Genomic DNA, 27,674 nt, shown 5'->3' with positions numbered 1-27,674 from the left:
TAATCTTGATCTTTTTCTCACAACGGGTAATGGTTGCATACAAAAGGAGTGTGGAAAATGGACTATTGGAAAACGATGTAATCAGTGGTAATTTAATTCAGTGGGATGGTTTCTCAAGCAAGCAGTATTGCCAATCATATGACACTAAAAGTGGCCGATTGAAAGAGTTCAGTTGTTATTTTTTGTTGATAAGTTATATAAGAGGAAGAGTATATAACCACAGATTTGTGCTAATAGGGACATATTATGTCAGTCTGAAATTATATCTTATATATTCTAGCTCATGAAAGTCAACTGAGCAGCAAACATAATAAAGTAAGCTAATAGAAAACCTCTCACAAAGAAACCTAATTTTCGAATTGGAAATGAAAACAGAGCGCTAATGTAATTTTGAATTGATTTTCATCTCAACACTAAAACGTTGGGCCGTTTCGCTCTACTTCCGACAGTTAGAGGCCTGTAAACAGGACAAATAATCCTATATGCAGCCATTTTCCATGCTTCGGTAACTCTATTACCACCATAATGTGTTTTGAAAACTGAATAATCAACAGTTTTGTTGGATTATAATGTGGCTATTGTTTTGTTTTCGCAGGGTGAGTCAAACGACAATGACCACATTTTCCATTATGAATCATTTAGGAGATTTAAATCAAATTCTATTCACATATTATCATCAAAATCATCAGAGCTACACTGTATAAACATGTAATGAATGATGCTGGAAAAGACATATTTTTTTTTATATTGCCCTAGAAGGGAGAAAAATTTACTATCAGCTATCTAACATTTTTTAGCTCAACAAAAGGAAGAAAGTACATTTCGCATATAATTTTCATTTTTATCGATGAATAACTTGTTCTACATGTCTATTGTTCCTAGCGCCGATAAATAATTGAAGTGCAAATGTTATCATGGCATATCGTGGGGTGAGTACTACGACTAGATAACTACAAATTTGGCAAAATATGGATAACTGCAAAAAAAATTCCATTAGGTTACGTGAACAACATACTACAACTGGGTATAGTCGAAGTAAACGATATTGTGCATACTTAAAGTTGTCGGCACTCTCAAAGGCCAAAAAAACCAATATATAAAAATGAACCGGCTGCGAAATAGTCCACGTGGACGTGTTGGATAATTTTCACTAACCGACTTTTATGATTGGTTGAAAAGTCATGAAATTAAATTCGAAGTCATGTTACGGTGACAAATAGAAATCGTGAATGCGGCCTTGGTTATCGCCGTCGTGTTCAGTTCAGGAACGATTTGAGTGTTGAAATTCGATATTGGTGCAGTTATAATAAATAAATTTTTTTCTTATCTGTTTAAAATGTGGCGTCCTTGGACAAGTGCTAATATTAATAACGAGTGTGATAACAACGTTTAATGATTCTAAGAGAGATGGTGAACAATGCGAAAAAAAGATACCAGTGAATAAGATTCGAATGCATTCGAATATTGAAACACAGAGATTATGTTTCAATGTATATAAGAATCTACATCTCAAGTTTGGTTTCGAGGGTAACAAACTATTACAAGCAACATCAGATTTGACCGAAATTTCTTTTTCAACTGTACGTAAAATAGTCAAAAACAAACCTCATGAACACAAGACGCGATGTTATACAGGATTACCAAAACCTTTAGATATTCATCTAATGAAATCATTGAAAAAAACAATATACGACAGTTACAAAAGGAATGAGATTCCTAAAATATAAGGAAGAAATTGAATGCTTCCTTCCATAACGTGAACTGCTGTGACAAAACTGTTCAGAATTGGAAAGAGAAACTACGATTTAGATTTAAAATAATAAACAAACGTCAAGCAGTTATGGAAAGCAGAATAGTAGAATTGCGTAACAAATACTTATAACAAATAACTAAATATAGACAAGAACAACAGCAAATTTTCTATTTGGACGAAACTTGGTATGACACTCACGACACAGTCACGAAAAGGTGGACTGATGGTTCTAGAATGTGTACGCCTAACATGCCTGAAAACAAAATTTGATAAGAAGGTAATAGAGCTAATTAAAGAAGAAAAGGGTTAAAAAAGTGATTTTAGTTGTAAAAAACTATATGGAGATTGGACACTTCCATATTAATAGTGGAACGTATTTTTACGTTTAAAGTTCATTTCTTTAGAAATTCATTATTGATTTAAATGACCACAAGTGATAGTGAAACAAAGAATATGGAAGAGGAATTATCAGAAGCTTTCGAAAAAGGTTAGGAAGTGTTTCAGTAGTATTCAGAAGTGTTTTCAATTATCACCATGTCATTTCCCGCTCACCTATATAAACGAAATATTTATTATTAATATTATTATATATATGTTTTTAATAAATATATATTATATAGTTATTGTGATTCTTCCATAATCAGAAATTATTATTGAATAGCTCCCTAACTATATCATTAAAGGGGAGCTATTGGAAGGTAGGTTGCACATATCGTTTGCTTGAACTATACCTAACTGTTGCAGGTAGTTTACAAGTGATTACTAGATTTTCAAAACTAGGTAAGGTAATCATCAGAGGAAAAATCTATTCTATAACTAGGCAAGTTTACATATCTAGTTATTCAACATGTTGATTTGTTTGTTTTTATGGAATTTGGTATTATTTATTATGAAATGAAACAATTCTTGCAGTGCATTATTGTCAATACAATAATAGATCTCAAATGAACAATTTATTTACGAGCCTTATTCTCTAAATTTAATATAAAAAAACAAAAACATTTTTCTATAAAATATATTTGAACAGTATCAACATGAAAACTATTTTTAGTGCTGAATAAACAAAATTCACAAATGGTAGTAAAATGACATTTATTCAATTCATATACTATCAAAATCGTGAAAAATAATCAATTTGAGTTTTCCCCTAAACAACTGATCAAGATAAAGAGAAATATTTGCTCAATGACCAGGTGAAATTCTCAACTTAATTTCTCTCCATGCATTAGTCTCACCGCATTCGCGCACTTGAAACGGACTCTTTTGAGGGCAAGAGAATCATAAATGAAAACTATATGAAACATTTTATATACTGTGGTATATGACTCTATTATGATAAATACGTTGATAGATCAATATTCGAAATGTTTTTAGCTATTTTGGCGAAAATTGTTAGATTTTCAAGAAACTGGATTACTGTCTCGTTAAATTTTGCCTTTCAAACAACTTAAGTTTGATTTTCTCAGATAATTTGGACTCGGATATCTGTGATAATATTTCCATAAAAATTTAGAAATGCACCTCTGTCCTCAACTTATAGTTTCTTCTGTACTTTCCTCAATATCGGTTTCCTGAATATTATCCGCGAAACAAGCTGGAAAAAAATATACCTATACCAGCAATCAATATCCCAAAAAACACGTCCATCAGCGTAGGGTAATTTCTAACGTTATTACTGTTTTCGGTTAAATGTGAATATTTATTATCGAAAACTCTAAATAGCCAAATGGGCTAGAGGTATGCGAGCTATATTAATCGCTTTCAATCCTTATGACAAAAAATGCGATATTTACTCAGAAATATATATGCGAATTCCACTAAGTACAATATGGATTTTTCCAGTTTAATTTAACTTGTCCTTATTTCCAAGCCCCAATCGTAAAATTTCTCTCATTTAGATAGTGCCGGCTTTCCGCATTCGTCATTTAAATTCCCATTTTGAGCTCCTTTGTTTCATTTTCAACAGTCATAAAGCGAAAAGTTTTCAAACTTATTACCATAAAATGGTGTTAAAGGTTAGATTTATAGGCCTCAAAAACATTAACTGTGAAGTTAGACAACAGAAATATTTCAAGGGTGACACTTTTCGTAAGTTTTCTGTAGCCACACGACACTTTCAAATGAATGGCTTGAGCTAGCTCGTTTATTTTTTATGATGACAGCAATTATGAAATTATTTGAATTGAAACTAGTAGAAACCTCACGAAAATGTTGACTGTTAACTCTTGACTGGTGAATATTTGTTTCACTGCAGATCTTTAAATTAAGAAATTGATGGAACAGTTAGTTTGTGTTACACTTGAAGTTCGTTCAGAAAAATAATCTCTATTAAATTTTCGCTCGTCTAATTTAAATAGTGTTAGAAAGAAAGGAAGCAATTTAGTCTCCCCCATTAAGATTTTTATTACGTCCAACAGAGCCTCAACACGCTTCAATTTGCATTATACGTAATGAGTCCCCCTTCTCTCTATGAACATCCTTATAAACAATTCGACATTACCAATCATAGGACCTTCAAATAATCACATTAACTTTGTCCAAACGGAAGCATACAACCATCCTGATGAAACGTCGGGTGCAAAATGACATTTTGTCGAAGTATACGTGAAATAAATTAAAATAGAAAGGAAATTAGAAAAATAAACTGTTAGGAAATACAATAAAGATATCAAAGCCAACAACAATTGAGATTCTTTCGTGGTTGAATACTTCATTCTTCAGTAAGCATGCGGCACCCTTAAGTTTCCATTTGAATCAGTGAATGATGTTTGGTTGGTCAGTACAGACAACTTTTCTTGATTTCATCATCTCAACTCTGGGTGATTCTTCTCTATTTTACCATACTCTATTTTAAATACTTTGGAGTATTTCCTTCTGACAAAATTACATTATTATCCTCTTCTAAAATGTTACTCATGGCAGCGAAAGAATGAAACTTGATTTCAAAGTTATTATCCTGATGCCATTTCCATTGATCAATAATATCAGCTAATCACCAGGTGTCATTATTTTCAGTTTGTCATAATCAAAAGATTTAAATATCGTCCTTTAATAATCACATATTATGAATATTTGAAACTTCATTTCAGTGTATCATGCCGTAGGTCCTGATGTTATTGATAAAAATCCAATTTAGGGAAATTCAATTTGAAGTGTTTCTAATATCAATTATAGAATATTAAATATCTAACAGTAAATTTTGACCAGCTGAAACAGAAGAGTTTCAAACCAAACAGACACCGTTCTGAGAGCGCCTTAAGGATTTCTTGTAGTGTTTTGTCCTTAGAATAACTCTTAGATCAACTCATTCATTTATTCAACTTGAAGAAGGTTTGCCATTTCACTTAAGACACGTTCAATGAGGTATATTTGAAATAAATATTATAGACAGTTAAAAAAATTTACAATTTTATTCGTTTCTTAGAAACCAGATGTTTTACCGCATTCATCTCTAACATATGGCAAACAAATTCAAAAACTATCAATTTCGAATCTGAAATATCACGAAATTCCTTTAGGCGTTGACATCTAATATATCCCTAATTTGGGAATGTTGAGAATACTGTTTTGTAAATTTCATTAAAATTACTATTTTGATTTTCAATGTGATATCCTGTATAATGTAAGATGATTCGATGAGTAATAGGAGTTATCTAAAACTATGTTTGTTTTCAGTTGAAAGAAAAAGCTGTAGATTTTCTGGTACGTAAAAATTTTTATTTACTTATTACTTTTTAATAGTAGTTGTGGAATTTTGTAAATAATCATAGTTTTAGATATTCAAAAACAGTTTGGTACTAGCTAGTATTCTGTTATTCTATACATTCGTATAAAGCGGGCTGTTGAATTTTTCAATCAAATCTACAAAACAGAACAACTGTTTTTTGTTACTGAACCTAGGATATCCAATATTCAAGTAGTTATTAATATTATTCTGAACAACAGATGAGTAGATTTCAAAATCGCCAGGGTATTGTGAAATAAACTTGCTCAGCTGAATACACAGAATGTCAATTGTGGTAACAGTTTGAGTTCTTTCTGTAGAGCAATACTAAAGTGAATTCGAATTCGTGAAGTATTTGAGTAAGTTTGCATTTTTGAACACATTATTTACATAAAAACCGTTACAATTTTTTTTAAACCTCCTCGTATATTTGGTGTTTGGTTGAAGTTGAATAGTATCTAATGAGAAATATAAACTGACAGAAAAATTCGACCAAAATATTCACATCAGTTGATGAGAAGCTGAATAAAGTGAAAATGGTATCTTGATTAACGTAACCCAAAATGAAAATGAATTGGGAATATCAAGCATAGGTAAAAAAGTTAAATAGGGCGATTTATAAAGCTGGAATGAGTGTTGATAATGATAAATAAATTGACCCATACCTACTTATTGAAAGGCCGATAACATACGTGTATTTAAGTAATTCTTTATTGTGAAATTTTCACTGAGTAGTATGAGAAAGCTTTTGTATAGTGAAACACGTATTGTAGTTTTGTAAAGTTTCCAGGGAAGATCTTACATTGAAGTGTTACTTGAATAAGTTATGGAGTTTAGAATAAAAAAAGAGGTTTCATTCCAAATAACGGTTTCCCTGCTGCCAATGATCATCTGCTGCTCAGTTATCAGGAATATTGAAAATCATTGATAAATTGTCATTCCTTATGAATTTTGAATACTTCAACACTTTAGGAGATGGTCAATATATTTTTCGCAAGCAACAACCAATAACTGATCTTTTTCCATGTAACATATCTTTGGACTGAGGGTTTCCACTGTTTTTGAGAAAGACAAGCTCCAGAATATTTTTTTTAATCCGTTATTCACATTGCCATTATCGTAGTTTCTGATGTTATCGAGATATTTTTTCAATTCCTTTGCGATCTGGCACACATCAAAGTTACTGGATTTATCTCTACCAGGTGTCTTAGGAAGGTTTTGCATTTTACGTCAGTTTGGACCCCAAGCAAATCACTTCAGAGATTTTAGTGCTGCTTGGCTGGCTGATGATGAGTACCTCTTTCGACGGACTCGCAATTACACGTCTCTATAACATGCAATTCTATCTGCTGATGTTCTTGAGGAGGAAGCGAATAATCTTTTCTCTGGACTGAAAAACTCACAGTATTCATGAAAGACATGTTTACTAACTCAAGTATCACTTCATTGTGGTACACTGTGGTATCTAATGAATGACCAATAATTTTATCTGAGTTCTGGTATAAGCTGATAACAAATTCAATTATTAGGAAATAAATTTCAAACTCATTTAAATGGACATGTAATGAAAGAAAATCACTCGAGTTTTCCCATCAACTAATTACCAATTTCTACATTCGAAAACAAATTCATTAATGGAGAATCATTCATTAATGGAGAATGTTCAGTATTTTTGAATCTATTGATTTTTAAGCATTCCAAAAGATTGAGTTTCAAATCTTCCTCTTTCAAAAGTAATACGTCAGTCGTGACTAAACTCAAGCTTCTCTATCAAGGGGTAGTTTGCAAACGAGAAATTGGTCTTCATTTCGCTCTTTTATTCTCTGGTAAAACATTCTCACCGTTTGGCCAATATAAAATTTTGGGCAACAACCACAAGTCAGCTCATATGCTTCTCATAATTGTTTTTAATTAATTTGTCTAAATCATTATTTGTTCGGTAAGCCACGTCCAAGTCTTTTTTTTTAACGAGAGATATTATTGGTCTGTCCACCAAAATATGTCAATATCCTATGACGCTTACAATCGTTTCTTGAAGTCAGATAAACCTGGTTCATGACTTGTTTTCGTAGTTTTTTGGAAAGAATGGAGTCCTGGTGGTCTGACGCCAAATATTGAAAACCTGTACATGTACATATAGAGACATGTACTGTCTTTCGACAGTAAATGTCTCTACATTCTACATATCATGATCCAGTGACCTGTGTAAACAAAGTAAATGTGATCAAACAATTATTTGGTATCATACTTTGGAATACTTGCTTGAAATGGGGCAATTCTGGTGGATATTGCCAGAAGTCTGAAACTCTTTTCCAGTGTTTGGTTGAATAATGGAAGGTTCCAGCTGCGAGGCAGTCAGAAATTTCATTTATCTTCCTGGCCATGAATTCAGAGCGTAGATAATTTGTTAAATCTTCATGTTTAGTGAAACGCTGCAGTGTTGTGAACAATTTTGTGAAAAATTACAATACACGTATGTTGAATAAGTTCATCATGGAAAATTAATGTCATTGCTAGTTTCAGTACAGGTATGTTGATTATGTTTCACACAGAAAACTATTTCATGGCAAACACATTATCATTGTTCACACACCCCAGACCGGGGATTTTATGAAGAAAATTGATATACGCTTGATGCTTGATGTATGTTGTCACATCATTAATAATTGTCGCTAAAACATAAATAACTACACATAGTTCTGGCCATTAAAAATGCAGTAACGATGTTATTAAAGTAGCCTTGTTTGAGTTATCGCTTTTCATGAAAAATTCTCTTTTGTCGGTGCTGACCCCAGTGCCATAATTAATGGTCGATATGCCGTCCTCTTGATTTAACTATTCATGCATCAACAACTTTGAATGACGTTTTCGATAGTAGTTTTTGTAAAACAAACTGTTCATCGGAATCAACTTATCTAGTGTGCTAAATAAATTGTTGGTTTCAAATTTTTATTTTGTGAGATTAATGACATTTATCAGGAGCTTGCATACCAGCATGTCGTAGTAGTCTGAAGCAACTACTAAATGAATATAACAATCAGATTATTTTATTTTCTCAAATTATGATCATCCTACCTTGAAGTCATTCTCAATATCCCTTCATTCTAATCTAAGGGTTATCTGATATACTTCATTATTTATATCACTTGTGCGATGTTATGTTTGAGATTGAACGGTTGATAGCTTTGATGAAACTGATAGTGAGAAATGTGAAGTACTTGACATAGGTAATTTATGATGGTTTCTTTTTGTCAATATTCAACAAAGATATTTTTTATTCGAAAATCGGTAACAGTCAGAAAACAAATTTGAAATAAAGTGCAGCAGCAATTATGAGACCCGACCTGTTAAAACTTTTTTGGTCGGGGAAGGATAATGAAAGCACATAAACGTTGACAATATAATTCAAACCCTTTGAAAGTGAATTTCAATTTTCTGATATTTCCATTTTTTCTGAATAACTGAAATGAAGTTCCACAAACAGAAGGATTATATGTCAGACAAATGCCTTATTCATTAGTATATGCCATCTTGATTAGTATAATAAACTGAAAAATTCATCACACTCTGCAGCTATATTGCTTGTTGCCAAAGCTATCGAAGAATTTAAAAATACCTAATTTATCCGTCCAAGGTTCTGAAACTCCATTAAAACTTCGGTCACAAGCGGGGCAGGAACAAAGTATGTGCTCTGCTGTTTCATTATTTTCCAAACAGAGGCGACACACACTGTCCTCTGACAGTCCGAGTGTCTGCAAATGCTGATTAAAATGACAGTGACCTGTAAGAAGGCCTGTTAGACATCGTAGTTCATCTCTACTGTAGTCCAACAACTATTTGGTATCAAGCTTCGAAGGGTGAATAAACGCCTTGGAGTGAGCCAACTCTGGAATTTTCTGCCAGAAGTGTAAAAATCTTTTTGCCAATCTTGTTCAATCTTTGTTTGGCAAAGCTGACACTACATTATACTATACTCTGCTGCAAAAATCGAGTATTACAATATCCGAATAGATGTTGAGAGTGATGGTGGTGATGGACGTTTCAACTCACAGGTAGATGCAACTTCTTGTCCAGATATGGCGTTATTCAAAAGATTCAGGAAAACCTGGAAAAAATCCAACTAGTAGCAATGGATTGTCTGGAGATGTCCATTTTTTCAACTAGGCTTGAAATGTTTCGGCACTATATTTTTCAACAATAACTTTCGTTGATAATGGATTTGATAAATGCATTTCTTAGTGAACTTAATATGAAACTTGGAATTTTGTTTTCTGCTGCTTGTAAGTCGCCTTACTTGTTTATTTCTTTGAAGCATTGGAAAAACACTGGAACACTGCACGTTATTTTTTTCTCTTCATGACATGAATGGATGGCAAAATGTTCTGCCTATAAGATACACTCATATAAAGACTAATTTCAGTATCTCATATAGAGAATAAATGCTTTTCAGAAAGTGTCTGTTATTTTTGCCAATTGTATGAGTCTTGTTATTATTTGGTGTAATTGTGGAATATTGAAAATTAATCTGAAAATATACAAAAAAACTAATTAATACACTTTATTGTATGGTTTTCACTATAAAGGGTTTTACCGTTTTATATTCTACGCCTTTGAGAAAGCTATTGTATAGCGAAATAGGTGTCGCGGTTTTTGTAAAACCCTTTATAGTGAAAATCATACAATGAAATGTATTAATTAGTTTTAATATGGATTTTCTTTAAGTATCGGCCAGTTCTATTCAAATACTAAAAATATATTTGGAACCGACCCTTTCTGTACCAAACTAAGGAAGATGATTGTTGAAATAATGTCTCTTTCTTCACAAACACCGTTGTTCCTACTTTTGTCTTGGTACGAAAATTCTATCATAAAAGATTTTTTATCGGAAGGAAGGAAATACAATTGAAAAACTTGAGTAGCTACTCTTATTCATTGTAAAAGATGCTACAGTTAAAAACTACAACTTAATTCAAGATTACAAAAACATGCTTACAAACGATAAAACCTAGAATCAATTTATATGACAGATATTTGTCTGTCTTTGTAGAAAATAGTACTTTCGATTACTCATTCCAAAATAAATGAAATGATTATGAAAAGTAACTCTTTACTGTATTGGCTTTTATAAAAAACAAAACATCCCCTTAGGACACAAACAAAAAAGTGTAAGAAAATTAACGAGGTTCGTAACCTTACCTTTATCGAATTATTTCAGAGAATGTACTCAGTCTTGGCCAGACGGTGGCGCCATCTAGCCACGCCCCTTCTCACTCTCTTCATCTCGTCCGACGATTAATCTCTCTTCTTTTTCCAACCAGTTCTTCACAGTTTACGGTCATTAATACCTGAGAGATTCGAAGTCTGTGTCGCAAGACTCCGGAGATTTAATTATAATTTGTTTTTGTTCATACTGCCATATCCCATTCTTATTTTTCTTGTTGAGGTTTGTGGTTAGTTTTCGTTTATGACGTGAATAATAATCGGTTTGAAGATTTTTTACTAACAGCATTCAATGTTTTTTAATTAATGTGATGGGTTGATTACATTTTCACATAATTCACTGCCATACCCATCATTTCTGCAAGACGTTCTGGAATTATTGGAATGATGCGGAATCATTAATACTGACTGGTTAAACCTTAAAATGAATTTTATTAAAATATCCAAGGAAAATGTGAATGTTTTTCCAAAAATCTGCTACAAAAATATCAACTTTGAAATAACAAAGAGTAATCTCTCTATATGCTTCCTTATGGATCCTGATTTTGAAATAAAGAAAATTTCAATGCTAACAGACATTATTCAAGAAATGTGTCTGTCATCTACTGTTGATTACAAATATCAGAAGAAAAAATATTCTTATAAAACGGATATATCGACAAAATAATATTAATGAGAGAACTATTTTATATCCTCGTGTAAAATGAAAATTTATACCGTTTGGGTGTAGGCCCTTTCCAACAGAAAGAAATATTATAATGATCAATACAATGAGCAAGTAAGAAATGTATTTCAGTGATTAGTTTAGGTACACAAAAGATTGATATTGTTAGGTTACTTACATCCCAAGGTCAATGATTTTACTGCGAATTCGTAAAACAACGTGCTTAAGAACATATTTTTGCCATAATTGGTATTTATTATTGACCAATAGATATTAGCTCTGGAAATTTTCTGTAAAATAATATTCTCACTGAATCATTCCTTAAAATGAAATGAAAATTTCTATTTTTTACCGCTTTAATTTGAAACTAATGTCCTTATAGGACGAAACTGCAGTAACTTCAGTTACAAATAAAAATGGTGAAAATATAGAAATTTTCATTTCTCATTTTTATTCATTGATATGTATATTTATGAGAACATTCTCCTTCATATTGGAAATATTTATCATTTTATTTCTCATCTCACCTTTGACAAATAATTCGACTGACTCAGTCAATACGATCCAAATCAAGTATATAATATTATCTGTGCAATCCTATTGGTTTATTTGACCCATATGATCAAAAAAGTATTGAACTGATTTGATTTCTATAACATCAATATATGATACGAAAAAGAAATTGTATATTCAATTATTCGGTTCCAAATTGAAAACAAAGACATATTTGATACAACGTATTTTGTTATGACCTTATTTTTATACATTATTGTTTAGGACTAGATGGATGCCACAGAATCACATAATCCAATAACCTCGGTGAACCAGAGGAGCCCATTTTTTATTGACTGGACCGATCTACTTTCAGGGAATCTGTAAAGATAACGATTTTTTGTTGGTTTGGGATCCGACAGTTTGTTAGGTCTCACTCTAAATAGCTACTGGTTTTACTAGTTTATCTAACGCCGTAATTAAGGGACAATCTAATCTAGCGTCCAATTTGAATAGCAATTTGACATGTATAAGTGATGTCTCAGGAACTTATATCTCAACATTCAACATATGCATACTGGAAAGGGCGATTATCAACAAAGAGTTTTCATTTGTGCAAATAATCATATAAAGTTTGGAGAGGTAACATGCTCAAATCCAGTTTTTTTTAATATCACTACTACTTTCAAATGGATGAATATTTGAATAAAAAATGTCCATCATTGCTCTGATTATTTCGTCATAACTGAATTGACATACAAATTTTTTTTAATACTTTGGCTTTGGAACTTTTTGATATGAAAGTTGTGAAATCTGGTTGCTAATGTTCACATTACAGACATCATAATTTCTTTGTTGAACATTTAGCTCAAACAATCAAGAATGTTGCATATAAAATATTCTTTGTTTGTTTTTGACAACAAAAAGCGACTTTCAACCTTGAAACTGCAATGAATTCCCAACGCATATTCACCTGCGTTTTCAATCCAAAAACAAAATTGTAATTAACCCGTAATCTCGGCATCTAGGTTTCAAGATTCGAACAATACAAATTTACTTTCATGTCCATTCTAAGAATTCCCAATAATAAATATCAAAAACCTGCCTTTTATGAATCACATACTCGGAACTGTAAAGACGCCGACCTGAAATTATTTAACTTTTCAACACTCTTTAAGTACTCTATTATCACTATACCCGGCCTCGTCAGGCTATATGTGCTTAAAAGCGACAGTAGGCCATGCTGAACCGTTGAGAGGAAAATTCAAACAAGAGACTGTCTGTTTACTTGGTCTCCTGGAATCTTATCTGTACGGTAGCGAAGAAAGATTCCACATCTCTTTAATGTGGAATTGGTGTCTTTAGTAACCGGGAATGGCAATAGATGGCCACCCAGGATTGGTTGATATGAGGAGTTATTTCCTTTTACTCAGGAGTCATAAGAATTTTCTGAATGTACCTGGGAACCTAGACGACGCCATTGATTAATTAACAACTATTTTCAGAGGTATGTAAGTCGTTTCTTTCGAGCAAGGTTGATATATACAATAAATGCTAATAATATTATCGGGATTTGGAGTAAGGAATACTATGATGAATAATAGGACTCATTCAGGAATGTTATTGTGGTATTCAAACTTATTCAAACCGTGTTAGGAATCACACGTTAAAAGGTAAGACCTCGTTAGTCCTTAGCTCGCACACAAGTTTCTCAACTTCTGAGAGTTGTTGTTCGTATGGGGGCAACAGCTGATTGATGGAAAAACAGATTTTTAAACAGATTTTATTATTAATGAAAACACTAGGGGTGATACAATATTTATTCAATTATAAGGTATTTGCCATTCACCTGTTTCACCTATCATAACTGTAAAATACATAACAAGGCAAAGGTTTCGTCAACCGAGTCATCATCAAGCGACAATATAGGAAATATTTTTGTCAATGAAAAATTCAACTACTTTCCAATTCAACAAAAGTGATTTTAGAAAATCAGAAATTATATAGGTGGTAGGTACTAGAACCTGTCACTTTCCTGACTGCGAATGTTCATATACGACCTAATATATCTACAGCGTTTTTTTTAACAGCAAGGAATTTTCTTTTCTGATTATTATAATGTTTGTTTTTTTACCTTGGATATCTCAAAAATATGGGAAAAGCAAATTAGTAACGATAATTTTACCTCCAATTATTTAGTGATACTTCAGTATCTCTAGACCTTATAATTTCTATGTCACAGTTTTTATGCTTTCATATTTTATTGATGTGAGACATCTATAGACACACGAGAAACTGATTGCTGGAGTGGCAACGCATGCCGTGGCGACGGGTCGCCATGCGCAAGCGACTGTGCGATTCTCTTCCCACTGGTTTGGTGTTACACTATCTCTCTCGCCGCACTCAGCTCGGACAGTACAGTTGTGTTAACTGCAGTATACATAACCTGCGATTTATTAAATGAATATTTTTTTTAAATTATTAAAAATTCAGAAAGCAAAATTTTATAATTAAATTGTCCATTGAGCCCGCTTATTTTTGGTCAGTCTCAATGGTCAGTAAATGTAAAATCTACTCCCTTGGTAGATTAAAATTTACACAATTTTCATAGCATATAATATTTTTAAAATAATTATTATTCAATTTTAATTTTATTCTTATGAAAAATAACACGCTACTTGCTTGCGAGTAGCGCACAAATGCTTTTCTGTTTTGTAAATAACACAAACATCGAAGAATCATTAAAATAATCAGTGTTCTAATGATGGTAGAATTTATATTGAAACGTGTAGGTATTATTGATATTTATAATTTGAGATCTTTAGTGATACATTGCAACAATAAGATTCTTGATTATACTGGTATATCAAAGCCACATTAAAATGTTCTCGTTTATTTCAAGTACATATTTTTTATGAATATTTCAGTACCCAACAATCATCACAGGGGTCACCAAAATTATTATTGGTGTTTCACATCTGCCAGACGTCACATGACGACTTCCATTTTTTTTTTCATTTGAAATAGTACAAAATTGGTAAGCTATTCACCTAATTGTGATAGAAAACATAGACAATCATCTGAAAAATGTAATGCCAGTCACAAAACAGTTCAATTTTTGCATAACTGTTGAAGATCCAATTGATTATCAGTTCCATATACCTTCAATAAACCATTTTATTAGATGAATCCACATAGAAAAGCTTTCCTGAAGTGTAGACATTATTTCAGTGTTGTGTTTGTTGCCGATGCCCAGCTATATATCACCCACAATAGAAATTTTAGGGAGTGATGAATAAAGAAGAATGAAAACCATGGAGTATTCACGGTTTGATACAAATATCTTTGTGCCACGTTACATGAACAGATAAGTCAGACACTTATTCGAAAGATTTCTCTCATCATATCACACACCAGTTTTTTATTGCATTCGTATGTTCCTATTGATATTATCAGTGTGGTGAGACGAAACGTGTTTTTCCAATAAATTCTAGCCCTTTCGACTATTTCCAAGTGATGTTTCATGTGTCGAAGTCGTATTATGAGTATAATGGCTGGAAAGCCTTTAATTCGATTAGGGGTAATGGAATCGATTTCGATTGCAGCGATTATTTCCAACTGTATTGTTTGAATACTGGAGAACAAGTTATTATCACCTTCTCCCAGATCTTTGACCGAAAATGTTACAATATGTGCTTGTTATATAATTGCTTCCATGAATAGAAATTGAATTGAAATCAATATGGAAATGATCAGAATAGAAATTATCTATTTATTTTTTGATTTAAATGAAATTATTTTCCAGCAGCTTGACTGCATTAACCAATACAACCTCATGTAAACATATTTTCCAAATGTACGGAATTTTACCTCTTCCATGTATATACATTTTTGATATAGTTGTTTATATTTTTGAAAATAGGTCATTGTTCGAATTGAATGAAGATATTCATGGATAGAATACAAGAAATAAACACTCAATGTATATTCCTTTTGCGAAAGTGAATTACTGCATATTTTGCTCCCCAGTACATAGGGCCACGAATTTTTAACAAACTCTCAGATATCATTAAACCGCATAAAAACGTGAGGCATTTCAAAAAAGACTTGAAATATTTTTTATTGGAGAAATGTTTTTATTCGCTTTCCGAATTTTTAATTGACAATTAATGTATATGACTACATTATCTTAAATTCATATCTTATTTTTTAAAATACTTTTAATAACCATAGAATTAGGCTTGACAATTCCCATACATGTAACTGTCAACGGGAAATGAAGATTTATTATTATTATTATTTACCTTTCTGTATATATGTGTGTCTTGTTAAGTTTGTCGCCATGAATACAGCTTTTTTAATAAATGGCAACAGGATCGAGTCGAGCCTTGCCCATGAAGCCACAATTATGTTGACATTTGGATGGGTGAATATTACTGGAGTTTCATCCCAACAGCAAACCGTTATTTTAACACCTCAACATGTGTTTCGATCACCAAGTGATCACCTTCAAGATGATCATTTGATGATCGAATCACAAATTTGGATGGGTGACTGGAAGTCGAGCAAAATTCACAAATATTTTTTAGAATTTTGAGAAAAGTTTGGCTGTTGGTAAACACATTTTGGTATGTAATGCGGGTATATGTTGTCCCTAAAATATCAGAAAAAATTGGATGAATATATCAGCAGGTATTTTTAGGAAATTCTTAAATCACGCCTTACTAAAATGTCAATCAATTCCTAACGTTTCATTTTTAAAAAATCAGCTCCTAATCTATACCTTTTCATAAGACGACATGTGAAAGTAAAACAGTACCTACATATGGCATTCTTCAAAATTTTGTTGAAATACTTATAGGTATTTAGGTTCACTTGAAGATAATATCTGAACAATGACAGCTATATTATGCTATATTATGATTAATTAGGTCATCCTGCTTTCATCCAAAAACCCATTATACAGTTGAAAAATGAACTACCACCCTTTTATTTTTCTCAAATATTTTTGGATTTGTTCTTAATATTTCTCAATTTTTTTTGAATGGCATTGCATAAGGCAATTGCACCACTATTTCTTCATTCAACTGTTATTTCCATGTTTCTGTTTTTGGAATCTCTGAACTGGTTCTCCGAAATTGTACATAGTGAACTGTCGAAAGCTGAACCATTTCGTGAAAATCTTCGCTAGTTGCATAATTTAATAGATTGCATTTATATCAATCATAGCTAGAGATATTTCAGACATTGCTAAAAATAATATTGAAATTATGAGTTACCATTTTCCTTTTTTCACACATATATTTTTATAACATAAGATAGGTACTTAATGGGAGTCCAAATATATATTTTTTATTTGAAAATTGTTCAAAAAATATTTCTGGTCACATACAAATACTCTATTACTCCTAAAATATTATTTTCAGTTGAAAACTTCGGGTTATCAATCCGGTACTTTCATTAATCAACAATTTTGTCGAAAAAATATCTCAATTTCCCACACAAAGACCCTTCGAGCTTTTAAAATCAATGCAATATACCGAGAAAAACAATCTCACTTTTCGTTAGACGTAAGCCTCTGCGGCGCCCGAATTTCCAAACAATTCAAAAGTCGTAGTACTCTTTAACATTTCTCCCGAATTAAACAAACCCCAATCATATCTAATCACCTTCTAATTGCCAACAGACACTTCTACGGAAAATGTCACCCTCGGCATACTTGAGGGTGAAATCCTGGATTCCCCAAACCACCTAAAAAGCATCGTTCCGCTCCTCCCGGCCCTTCTCGGCGCTAAATAACCGCACCGGAAGTAAAGACATCGATCCTTCTCTTCCTTCTTACTTCCTTTAACACCGCTGTGTGCCGTTCATGAAATTCGTCTCGCTCGCACCACTGTCGCCCTCTAGATTTAAGCAGAAGCGTTTATTTCGGCTGCTTCGAGGTTGGGTTCTCGTTTTTTTTGTATGTTGGTAGATGATAGCCTTGTGGTATACGAGGGGTATTCGACTATTGAGTTCATGAGTGATTGAATGAATAAGGTAATTTTGAATACCGAGTCAACCATATACTTTTAATTTTCTTTTTAGACTAGATATTTCCAAAATGAATGATCCATCTTGTTTTCATCTTGAATTTCATTTGTTCGGACTTCCATTGCCTGATATTATATAAAATTATTTCAAATCCCTGAATAAAAAAAAGAATTAAAAATTAATAGTTGAAATTAACAATTATAATAAGCAAAAAACATGAAATGAAATAATAGTGGAATAAAATACAAGTAAAAATAGAACAATTGAATAAGAGATAAAAATGAAAAGTTAAGAGATTCCAAGCCAAGTTACTTCAGGACGTTTCGATTGTCAGTATCCACAATCGTCTTCGGGACTAATTCTTCCGAGAGATAACTATTTATGGATCATTCGAGTACTTTCACTTATCTCCGCTTTCCTTTTTCCGCTTCACCGGTTTAGTGGGAGATGCCCGTTTTGCTATTTTTTGTTTGATTATGGGTTTCCATATGTTTCGTATCTCTATGCTAGCTAAGCTGAATACCTTGTTAGGTAAAATGTATGAGGCTTCCTTGAATTTCCTCCTAAACCAATGTTCCTCCCTGTGTATGATCTCAGCTTGGGATCATGTGATGTTATGTTGATGGGCCCAAACATGCTTTTCTATTCCTTATTTGCTGGCTTCCCTTCGCTGTATGTGTTTGTTGTGCTCGGCAAAGCAAACCTTCAATGGCCTCTTAATTTCACCGATATAGGATTTTCCGCACTCACAGGGTATCCGGTGAATGAAATTCTTGGAATCACAGTCCGCGTTTGGTGGCCTGGTTTTCGTGAGGTTGCTACGGATAGTGTTTCCGGATCTGAAGCAGGTTCTGATGTTGTACTTGCGAGGCTCCTGCTGTCTGACGATTGTGGATACTAACAATCAAAAAGTCGTGAAGTCGTCGTCGTCTTGGAGTCTCTTTACTTTTTATTTTTTGTTCAATTGTTTTATTTTTACTTGTATTTAATCTCACTATTATTTCATTTCAGTTTTTTTTGCTCAATATAATTGTTATTTTCAGCTATTCATTTTTAATTTTAATTTTTTTATTTCATTAAGTCTTTCAGAGATTTCAGATCATTATAAATAATATCAGACAATGTAAGTCCGAACTAATGAAGCTCATCATGAAACATTGTTAATCACCTTCAAACAAATGTTTTCATATATTATGTTGATACAACAGAATATATTCCAAAATGACAAAGTGATATTCAAAATTGTTCTACATTGAAATGTTGTTATAACCACTACAGGAGACCATTTATTTATTACCTTATATTAGATGTTGTTTCAAAAGTTTTGTCCGTTTTTATGAGTCTACTTCGGACTATAATATCCCAGTGAATAGTTCAATTCAATCGATGTAAGCGTCATTTGAATCAGTGCACAAGTAGATCAATTCCGTCGGCATAAAAAATTGTATGATCGGGATTCGATGAATTCGGCGAAGGCCGTTTTTGACTATTCCTGATTGTCAACCGGTGAGAAGTTCAACCGGTGAGAAGTTCAACCGGTGAGAAAGTGCTTGAAAAGAAGGTATAGCGAGATGTCTGGGGAATATGGTGGATGAAGCAGAACTTCGACGCTTGATTGGTTTGAATTTCGGATGGTGACTTTTGAAACGTGCGGATGGGCGTTGGTACATTTTGGTACATTTCGTTGATTTACTCATAATAGGACGCTGTTATGATTGTTTGGCCTTTTGCAGACAGTTATATCACACCAGTCGCTGACCACCGTGGTCTTTTTTTGGTGTTCAACCACTGTCCCGAACGTCTCCTGTTGTTGTAAGGGATTCCCTTTTAATCACACGTGACGATCCGATCCACAAAAGGATCGTATTTGTTGCACTAAAATCTCCGGAACGAAATTTTGCAAACCAACTCTGAATAGTGCGTTCATTAACACTTTCATTACCATACCATTGTTATCATTCGGTAAGCTGAAAAGAGGCAAAAAATAAAAAATTGGAAAAAATGAGCAGCATCAATGTATACGAGTACAACATTTTCTATCGATCAGTATGACACATTGTAATGAATATTCATCAAAATCTGGAGTTATACATGACGTTGAAATGGACAAAACTTTTGTTGAGAAATAACCTTATATTTCCAATCCTGAGGTTTTTTTTCATAAATCCTTTGATTTTTCAACCAAACGGATCCTCATTTTGAATATTCAAATACGTAACAGAGAATCAATTCATCTTATAGATACCTATACTAGATCATGTCTTTTGACGAAACAAATTCAAATATTATTACTTCAGGCAATAGAATAGAATGACCTCAGTGGTTTTCGGAAAGCTTGCATTGTACTCGAAAATCATTATAGCTAAATAAAATATATCGTAATGGTATACAAATTACATTGTTCACCCTGTAAGCAACTGACTCCATATATGATTTTTTTATATATCAAATGATTTTATACTGGATATATTTAATCAAAAGTTTATTAAATCTATAACAACACCCAATTCGAACTTTTTTTATTATATGATGTCAGATTACCGGTTGATATTTGTATTTGATTTGATTGATCAACCGGTTTGTTGAAGTCAAAAACATCGACATTAAAATAATGTAATGAAAGAACCGGCATCGGCACCTCAAGCTACAAACAATAAATATTATTTATATTTCTATAAAATCACCTCTCGGTGTGAGGTGCAAAATATTAATATAATTCTTTCGAGAAAAATAATTAGCAAGTCTTTGCAGTAGAAAGCATAGGCGTACCTGAGAGTGGATTGGATTAGGGAAAAATTCACAAATAATTAATTCTCTTAATGAAACTCACTACATAGTTTTGAAGATACAATTTGGTTTATTTCCGAATAAATGTGACTCTGTCTATTCGAACAAATGATCGTTTTTTTCTGAGAGTAAAAATCTAAAACGTAGTAATATTCCGGTTGGAACTATTCTTCAGTGTTCTTATACTAGTAGTATGAACACACCTGAAGACGCTATTGTATAGTAAAACACGTTTAACGGTTTTGTAAACTGTTCAATATCAAAATTTATTGTATTTTTCAATAGTAGATGTATATTAATAAAAAAAAACGAAAATTCAAAATATTTCTAGGTTAGTTTCAACGATATTTAATCGCTTTTGAACTATTGAAAGGATTCCGTCGGTAATATCTGTCATAAAATTACAGATCAGTGCTATATAATTGTGTAAGAGAAAAACTTCATCTGTAATTTTTTTTTATTTTTCTAGCAATAATTCCGTAAATTTATTAAATTATCAACTGTACATTATTTCCAATGTTTTCTGAACGGTACTTGTTTATATTTACAATTGACGCACGCAGCACGTAATTTACAATTGATGCGATAAATTCAATTAGCAATTCAATAATAGGAAAAGTTATTTGTTGAAACGCATTGTAGTCGGCGATAAAACGAAACTCGTTTATGAAACTATTGTAATGCTCTCCTGAATCAACTAAAAGTGCGCTTCCACTAACACTGGAAAAAACATGTGCATATGTTATTCTTTTGGATAAGCGCTTTATTATATAGAATCGCTTGGATATAATTATAACGTCATCTTTCAGCTACAGTCCTGGCCTAGATTACGTATAAGATCAGCCTTGGCCATGGAGTCTTTGAAGTTCACTAGATACTCGATAGGACAACAGGGTTCTTGTTGAATACTCTTCGTGAACAGAAAAATAGCAGAAGCAATATTCCTGACCGCTCTGGAGTGAATGATTCCGTACAGTCTATCTCGTCTTGTGTTTGTAGATCTTTTGCTGGAAAACTATTCACTTGTTTACTTTGTTGTACATGTTCAAGAGGTAGTCAAAACGTATGTGACTTTCTGGAACTTCAACTAGCGTTTCCTCATATGACTGATAACTTGTCCGTGCAAAGCTTAATGTTTATCTGATTATTAGGAGACAACAAGTATGGCTGAGGCACCAGTCTACCTAATAATAACACTGATGATCTTCAAACATGACTCAACCTCTGACGGAAGCACCAAATTCTTACGAAGGTTCGAATAAGATGAACACTTCCATCTAGCAGACCACTATTATAATCTTCATGCCGTCATTGTTCACTGTAGTTCTGTCGTAGAATCTGGTCATTATGAAACGGAGTCAATGATGAAATAGAGTAGTTTCAATCTGACTATTATCTTCACTAAATATTCTAGCGATATCTTGAATTTATTGGAGCCTCTGGAGACTACGTCATAGTCAAATCCATCAATTACAAATTTAGAGCACGTTAAGTGTCAAGTGATACAGCTATAATTATTGTGTCAAACATCAAAGATAAATGAGGTCTAGATACGGACCATTTCTTTCATCGTTAAGAAAGGAGTTCTGTTTAAAAAAATCTGTTTAAAATCTGTTTTTCCGTTAACCACCCCTACGAACAACAACTCTCAGAAGTCGAAACTTCTGCGAGCTAAATACTAACGAGGTCTCACCATTTAACGTGTGATTCCTAACACGGGTTGGACGATAGCAAGTGAAAATCGATCATTCAGCTTGGGGCTTGAACCAGCTGTTTTCTATGTGATTTCTTGATTTTTGTTGTACGAAAGTTGGAGATAATGTTGCACATTTTCCAGACTCATCGCCGTAGGGATGTACTTTCAAAGGTTGGCCTGGGGCTTAAATACGTAGTAATCCGGGCCTGTGTTACGGAAACTACAAAACAAGTTGGCATGGTCATCAACATTCCAATTTGGAATATTCATTGGGTAGTTAACTTGAGAAATGATTGTAATAAGAGTAATGAGATTATTGGTTACAGTCGGTGTTAATCATTAGTTGCGTATTGCCCCTTCTTGGGCGCCCATGTTAAATATCTCGGTTCATTTCGCGTTGAACATGCATAATTTTCACATTTGAATTCACAATATAGTATCCTGTTCGTTTTTGAAGAGCCGACAACTAGCTCTATCTTTTTCGCATCCTTTCGTGTAGGTATACCCAGGAATTTTAATATTCAATTTACGTTGTTTGCTAAGATTTTCTCTGGGCCAGACCAAATGCTTAATTTTCAAGAGAAGTGCTATATTTGGACTTCATTTTTATAACTCTTCTTGAAAACACATCGATAATAGCAAGAACGAAAAAATTATTTGATTTAGAAATTGAAATTGATATGATGTTTTCAGATAATACTTGTGTGAACATTTAAATATATTCAAACTTGGATTGGCTTCAAAATCTGAAGTGTTTGCGTCGCACAAACATTTTTATGAGTTTCCTTTTCTATGAACAGGTCAGTCTCTGACATTCTATTGCTGTTTTGGATAGTGTTGTCATTATGTTTCAGAGCGCATATTATTTAGTTTTGTATGTAAAAGTACCACTCTAACTACGGCTGAAAAACGTTTGTGGAAATGGAGTATGGCTCAATATCATAACGTGATGCTAAAGAATTAATAATAAAAACCATTTGGTTCATTTGCGGAAATTATTTCAATGCCGGACAAATTTATTATAATTCGGTATGAAAACAACCTGGGTATCTGTAATATGTAAATTTGTGATGTTATCCAATCAGAATGTCATGATTTGTTTAATTATTTTTTCACTTGTCGGAATCCTACCGATTCAATGACACAATCCAGAAATCAGTCAGAAAACAAAGCACCAAATTTTCAGAATAATATATAACCAGATCAAACAATCAGAAATCAAGAAACTTGTAACTCCAACATACTTTGGTAAAAGAACAGAGACAATCGCGGTTTTTTTTCAGGAAAAAACAATGTAGAAGTAGTATTCGACGACATGTCAGATTATCTGATTTCCTTTTTAATGCCAAAGATAACCTGGACAAGATGGAGAAATCTGGTGTTTATAAGCTTGAGTATCCGGAGTGTAATAGTGTTTATGTGGGACAATGTGGGCAAAATTTCTCAAAACGGTACGCTAAACATTAAAGGGGGTTCAGACTAGGTGAAAATGATTCGGCGTCTTCAAACCTTCCCTTGGTATGCAACCACATATTCCCGAATCTAAACGATACGGAAATTTTGCACTATGCAAGGAAGGTACTCCATTATTTGGGATCCTTAGAAATTCATAAGCATAAACATTGCGGGTGCAACCTGTTAAATGATCAAATCGATCTAGTTTACTGACTGGTTTTCAAATTAGCATATCCACATTGTCACAAGTAAAAAAAAATCAGGTACTCAATTAAGCTAAGTACCTCTATTATAACATATAGTGGTGTTATATCAGAGCTTATGTAATCAATCATTATTAGTTTAATATATCAGTTTGAACATGTACTTATAGGATAAAATTGCAGTAACGTTAGTTACAAATACAAGTGATGAAAGAATATTTTTCGTAAATTAGAAAATACTCAGAATACATTTCAAATAAAACAGATTATACCTTAATGAATATGTCCTTTATTGACTAAACTTATCAGGAATAGTCAGCAAGTAACAAAACAGCTTTACGAATTTAAATAATACCAGCCTGTGACCAGATATCGAAATCTGAAACAACGGAAACACAACTTTTCACTCAGGTGAAAAACTCGTTTTCCATAACCGTTCCATTGAACGCGAAAAACTGCATTTCTCGACACCTTGACGACGACTTTCATTTGTTTTTATATTGATTCAATCAGCATTTCTGTGGGCATTTCGCTGTTATTTATCAGCCAGTCTATAAATGTCAGCGGTCGGGAACATTAACATTATTATCATTTAAAAGTTAAAGATAAACAGGCCTAATTGCGGCTCGCTATCAAAAAGGTTGTGGTCAAACCGATATCCACAGACGGTTTTCTGCGACAGAAACAGAACATGTTGTCATTATCCTTAATTAGCAGATATCGAATGATAGCCGTTCGAGATTCGACGGTTCGAGAGCCGTTAAAACAGTCGTCCGTGTTACCGGCTACATATTCTCCATTTGGACTTTCTGCCGAATGACGTGACGGCAGTTTTCGTCATGTTAACCTTCGGATCACTTGAAAAAAAATCACATCATATTCTGAAGATGATGTACTCGAAACCAAAACACTTCTTCAATCTTCAACGAAATCAATCCATATTGACTTGTCTCAGTAGTGAAATAAATAGCACGGTCAATATACGTTTCATTTGTCGTTTATTATCTAGCAACATGAAAATTTTGGGCAATCGGCATCGGCAATCTTTTAACTTGTGTACGATGAATAAAGACCATTTATTATTATTACAATTACTACATATAGGTCGAAGTGTACTTGATTATATATTGATTTATTATCACAAAAATGTGGTAATTTCAACTAAGCATTGTTTTCCACTCCAGACAAGTATCTTGTTTTCGAAAAAACTATGCAGTCACAAGTTTTTTACTTGTCAGAAGCATCCTATTACTTTTTCATCAAATAAAATTCATATAGTTTGAAATGAAACGATTTGAAAAAACTTTATTTTATCAAGTTGAAATGAATTTTGTTTTGAAATATATATCTAGTTAAAAATCAAATGAAAACATTTATTATTTTCACAACACAACAAAAAAATATTTTTTGAATGTTTCCTACACTAAATTAGTCAATTTCTACTAACTTTGGGGTGATAAAAACGAAAATAACAATGAAAAATTTTTATTAGCTCTGGTTTTTGAGATACACAGTACTTAATCTTAAAGAGTAGTTATACTATACGTGAAAAGTGAAAGTACATAAAACAATATTGTTATGTTTCTTTTAGAATATTTTAAGTACAAAATTAATAAAAAAAACATTATTCTTAGTGTTTTGACAAATAAAAGAAGTTTGTACCACCAAATTTCAATTAAGTCCATCCGATTCATTGTAAGATCGCTGTCGTTTAGCTTTTATAAAACACTTCTGGAGCATCCCTACACACAGACCAGCAGTAGTCTGCAAGCATTGCTTCATTCCAACGGCCCTGATATCTCTGTCCCATTAAGGCAATGTCTTGATGGAATCTTTCTCCATGTTCGTCACTCACAGCTCCACAGTTTTGTGGGAAGAAATTAAGATGAGAGTGAAGAAAATGAATTTTTAAGGACATGTTGCATCCAAGTTGGTGGTAAGCTTGAAGAAGCTCTTTAACCAATGCTGTGAAGTTATCATCTCTTTTGTTACCTAAAAACCCATGTACAACCCCCTTAAAGGCTTCCCAGGCTCTTTTTTCATTTCCTGTTAAAATCATGTCAAAAGCAGGATCATTTACGATTTCACGGATTCGAGGCCCAATAAAGATGCCTTCCTTGACTTTAGCATCACTCAACCTGGGAAACTTTGCTCTCAAGTACTTAAAAGCTTGTCCTTCCTGGTCCATGGCCTTCACAAAGTTTTTCATTAGTCCCAACTTAATATGTAATGGGGGAAGGAGAACATCCTTAGGATCTACAAGAGGCTCGTAAACATTTTTCTCATTAGGGTTTAGGTCTCGTATAGGCCAGTTCATTTTTTTATAGTGAGATTTTCTATCCCGACTGTCCCACAGACACAAAAACAACAGTACTTGGTGAACCCTAATTGCATTCCTAGGAGTATAGCAATGACTTTCAGATCACCACAGATGTGCCACTTGTGTTGTTCATACTTGATTGATTGGAGAAGTGTTTTCATATTTATATACGTTTCCTTCATGTGAACTGCATGACCTATAGGAATAGAGGGTAGCTGATTTACATCATGCAGAAGTACAGCTTTTAAGCTTAGTTTTGAAGAGTCTATAAACAGTCTCCATTCAGATGGAGTGTGATCCAAATTCAAGCAGTCCATCAAACCATTAACATCAGAACAAACTACGAGGTTTTCTTTTTTCTCAAAAAAAGGAAGCAAATCTTTTTGACGCTGTCTGTACTGAGATATTTTCACATCATGTTTTAGAAGATTCCACTGTTGTAGTCTTGACCCTAACAGCTCAGCCTTTTCCTTAGACAAGCGAAGATCTCTTATAAGGTCACTCAACTCTGCTTGACTAATTCTGTGCGGATCACTAGACCTATCGCTTACCTCAAAATCAGGGTCATAGGATGTAGAAGGATGGGTTGCTCCTTCTAAACAGTCTTCATCACCTTCCTCTAAAATTTCATAGTTTTGGGGTGGAGAAGGGACTGGCAAATTGTCTGAGTGTGGTACAGGCCGAAGAGCAGATGGGAGATTAGGGTAATTAACCGTTCCTCTTTTCTTCATAGATAAACCTTGCTTAATGGGAGGAGTTAAGCAGAAATAACAGTCGTCTGTATGATTGGTAGGCTTACGCCAAACCATAGGTACTGCAAAAGCCATTGCCCGGTTTTTATTTTTCAGCCACTCTCGCAATATGACGGAACAAGAATTACAACATATATGAGGAGCCCATGATTTATCTTGGTCCCCAACTTTCACACCAAAATAATGTTCATAGGCTGTCTTAACGATAGGTGTCATTTTACGTTTCTGAGCCTTAAATGTTATTTCACCACATATATAGCAAAAGCTATCGACAGAATTCACACACTTTCGAGGCATTTCAGATCAGCACTTAAATTAATTTAAAAATCAACTTCACACGATAATTTCAATAGCAACCACGTGCGTACAAGTGACAAACTCACATAGGTTATGTTTACTACTTAAGAACAGCTGATGAGAGGGGTGTTATGTAAACAAACATGTGTACCAACTGTTGGTGATGAAATATTTCATTTGTTGAAAACTCAATATACATATATATAATATAATGATACTATATCTTGAAAACAAGAGCTAATATATAATTTTTATGGTCACTTTCGGTTTTAACACGT

The 27,674-nt window shown here is 33.1% G+C and overlaps 1 protein-coding gene across 7 annotated transcripts in view; it reads left to right on the top strand.

Moving 5' to 3' along the window:
• Positions 1-27,674, top strand: part of LOC111505585 (T-box transcription factor bifid) — a 658,624-nt gene that overhangs the window by 596,551 nt on the left and 34,399 nt on the right. For 4 of the 7 annotated variants that reach the window (XM_074170651.1, XM_074170650.1, XM_074170652.1 and 1 more), the window contains exon 5: positions 5,429-5,455. The exons of the other annotated variants lie outside the window; for them this stretch is intronic. In XM_074170651.1, the coding sequence (XP_074026752.1) occupies positions 5,429-5,455 (27 nt within the window). The remainder of the gene's footprint in view (positions 1-5,428; positions 5,456-27,674) is intronic. 7 annotated transcript variants of the gene reach the window in all.

Source organism: Leptinotarsa decemlineata, unplaced genomic scaffold (genome assembly GCF_025532065.1).
Source record: "Leptinotarsa decemlineata unplaced genomic scaffold, Ldec_3_MD MMD2_P_RNA_scaffold_9, whole genome shotgun sequence".
Taxonomy (NCBI): domain Eukaryota; kingdom Metazoa; phylum Arthropoda; class Insecta; order Coleoptera; family Chrysomelidae; genus Leptinotarsa; species Leptinotarsa decemlineata.
The sequence above is the reverse complement of the archived record's forward strand: the minus strand, read 5'-3'. Positions and strand labels throughout refer to the sequence as shown.